We start from the raw sequence: 2,863 nt of genomic DNA on the forward strand, positions 1-2,863 counted from the left end.
CCTCATTCATTATAATTGTTTAAAAGTTAATATGCTATCGTAGAAAAATTATGCCTGATAGAAAAATTCTAAAAACTTATTTGAAATCAGCAGAAAAAATTCTATCAAGTTCATCTCCCTTTGCTTGTGGGGCAGGTATTTCAATAAATTTTGTTGACCAGTGAATCTGATTTACCATCCACGTCACCTCTTCCCACCTGATGTCCAACCACCGCAGGTAGTCATGTACAATGGCACCCATAAAGGCTTACTGACAGATACCGCAACAGCGCCATATCTCATATAGTATCTTTCTTAAACTTCCAAACATTTAGTGCTCGCCTATATTCAGCACCTGTCCAGATTTGTTTAGTAAGGCACAAAGTTGGGCCCCTGCCAGCTCCAATTTCAAATTACTCAAATCAAAATATTTTTCCTTCCTTATAACTGTTACACAAGATTTCATGAGAATCTTGTAATTTGGTATGCATACCATTGGATAATCCACAATATTTTAGATGACAACTACACTATATTTTGGTACTATCATTGGTTTCTAAAGTGTTCGACATAATTTGATAGAAATAATTCAGGCGATCGTTTCTTTGTGTCAAATTTACTCAGAGGATGAATTGGCTTGCCTCTATGATGTTTAGTTATGAATATATGCCAATAATTGATTTCCATCGTAAATCTAAGATGGCTGTCAAGATGGTCGTCAATATGGCCACCGGAGAACTCCTTGGGACAGTATTTCATAATAGGAACGTAATAACTATTTTACCTGACGTATTGAGGACAAAAAAAAATAGTAGGATGCAAGAGGACCCCGTCTTCCTGCTCAAATAAAACTCTGCTTTTAGAACGTTGGTGGTTGTGGTGAGTTACCGTCAACTTCCATCAGCACGGCGTTTAACCATAGATATCTTATTCAGGCTAAAACAATATGACTTCAATCAACGGAGGGACAGACGGACTCAGGATTGAGATGGGGATTTCAGAGGTAATTTTCTTTTCGAAGGAAAGATTGAAAGGTCTGATGTAGATGTTTATCTTTATTTGAAAGAGACTAGATGTAAATGTTTCCTCCTTACAAGCAAACATAATCACGATGGTAATGTAAGTCACCAATTAAATTCTTTTTTTCTGTCCGGTTGACTGACATCTTGCGCCCGTGGGGCCCTCAGACCACCCGCTCGCCCCTACACACGGTTTGGCGCCGTAACGGGCCTGGTCAGGACTCAGCGGGTCTTGCTGAGCCCGACTGGCGCCGCAGGCAGCCTTTGACTCGCCTACAGACATACATGCACACATGCACATAGATTAGAGCGCAGGGGGCCTCGATTGCCGCCACCGGTGGCTCCCGGAGGAGGGCGGGGTAAGGGGCGCCGAAGAGGGCTGGGGGCCCCGGAGCCCCTTCCTCGTCTCCTCCGTCAGCCGAAGGGCAGCAGGCGCGGTGATGGCCTCGCTCGCGTGCCGCAGTCGGGAGGCGGGGATCATCCGCTCCCGAGGGTGAAGATCCGGTGTTCAGGTAGGGGGCAGGATCATTGCGGGAGAGAGGGAGAGGCCCCAGACGCAGATGGGTAGAGTTAGAGCTCCCGTCGCCCCCTTGAGGAGTTGTAGGGGCTGTCTTGTGTCAGGAACGTTTGTACAACGGTAGGCGGCGACGGCTGCGTCGGGAGGACTTATTTGGTGGCTTCTTTTTTTCTTGTAGATGGCATGCGGTGGTGGACGCGCCCCCGCCGCCCAGGTTGGAGGATCATGGTGGACTCACCGACATACTCACACGTTTTCACATGCACACACGCACACACACGTACACAAACGAACACACACCACAGAAGAGGGAGGCCGGTGCCTTGCCGCGACCACGGCGTCACATCGCCGCCGCGAGGGGCTGACCCGAGCAATAGGTCTGGAGATCTACAAGCGTAGGCAGCCGGCCCCGACAGCCAGCGTGCGCGCGGAGGTGGGCAAGACTCCGACCCGGATTAAAGCTTATCCAAAGCCCCGAAGGAAGACCCTGCGAATCTGAGACGCTGCCCCGGTCTTGATCCAAGAGGTGCCACGCGCCTCATCTTCCCCCATACGGAATCTTAACCAATAATCATAATGATAACTTAAAGAAAAAATATAGAACTGCTCCATGGTATATAGTATGTGAGATAGTAGAGAGACCGCTGATAATTGTTGATTGATTGATGGTGGAGTGCGAGCGACACAGAGAGAAGAGATGAAGGATGGAAGGGTCGAGAGACAGAGCGAGATGGAAACCTGGAACAAAGAAAACAACGTGTAAGAAATTTAAGATTTTATTCATTTTCCCTTGCGGGCCTTATTTCACATCCATATCAGTTATATTTGTCATTTTTTTGGCCGAAGTGACTGGGACATAGAGTGGTAGTAAACAAAGAAAGTAGAAGTGGAAGTGAGATGATTCTATATAAGAGCTGACGCGCGTTTCTTACAAGCGAACGATCACAATGATGATGACATACAAGGAGGGTACACAAGTATACCACAATATATGATATATATATATTCGTCCTGCCCTAGCCACTTACTCTTCACTCTTCCTCCTCCTCCTCCTCCTCCTCTTCTTCCTCTTCTTCCTCTTCCTCTTCCTCCTCTTCTTCTTCCTCCTCTTCTTCGGGTTCAGGCTCTGGTGGAGGGGGTTCGAGATCAGCGTCCTCGTCGATCTCTTCATCTTCTTCGTCGCCCTCGACCTTCTTGCCCGGTCGCTCTCCGAACCACTTGGGCAGTTTGGCTGTGGAAGTGGCAAGCGAAGGACAGGTCAGTCAGGCTGGTCGCTCAGGGAATCGGGGACGCGTAGGGTAGAAGGATCTGCGGCAAGTGTGCTTCAAACACGTTTGAATATGCACAC

The 2,863-nt window shown here is 47.9% G+C and overlaps 1 protein-coding gene across 6 annotated transcripts in view; it reads right to left on the reverse strand.

Annotated features, from left to right (window-relative positions):
- Positions 1 to 1,019: 1,019 nt before the first annotated feature.
- The window catches only part of up (Troponin T, skeletal muscle), a 25,843-nt gene continuing 23,999 nt past the window's right edge, over positions 1,020 to 2,863 (reverse strand). For 4 of the 6 annotated variants that reach the window (XM_076192844.1, XM_076192843.1, XM_076192845.1 and 1 more), the window contains exons 9-10: positions 2,544 to 2,746; positions 1,020 to 2,253 (exon numbers count right to left, since the gene is read on the reverse strand). In XM_076192844.1, the coding sequence (XP_076048959.1) occupies positions 2,547 to 2,746 (200 nt within the window). In that variant the 3' untranslated portion in view covers positions 1,020 to 2,253; positions 2,544 to 2,546. Of the gene's footprint in view, positions 2,254 to 2,275; positions 2,747 to 2,863 lie in introns of those variants that run through there. The other 2 variants (XM_076192842.1, XR_012966878.1) reach the window with 2 other exon arrangements.

Source organism: Oratosquilla oratoria, chromosome 11 (assembly GCF_046742065.1).
Source record: "Oratosquilla oratoria isolate Oo_2021 chromosome 11, ASM4674206v1, whole genome shotgun sequence".
Lineage (NCBI taxonomy): Eukaryota > Metazoa > Arthropoda > Malacostraca > Stomatopoda > Squillidae > Oratosquilla > Oratosquilla oratoria.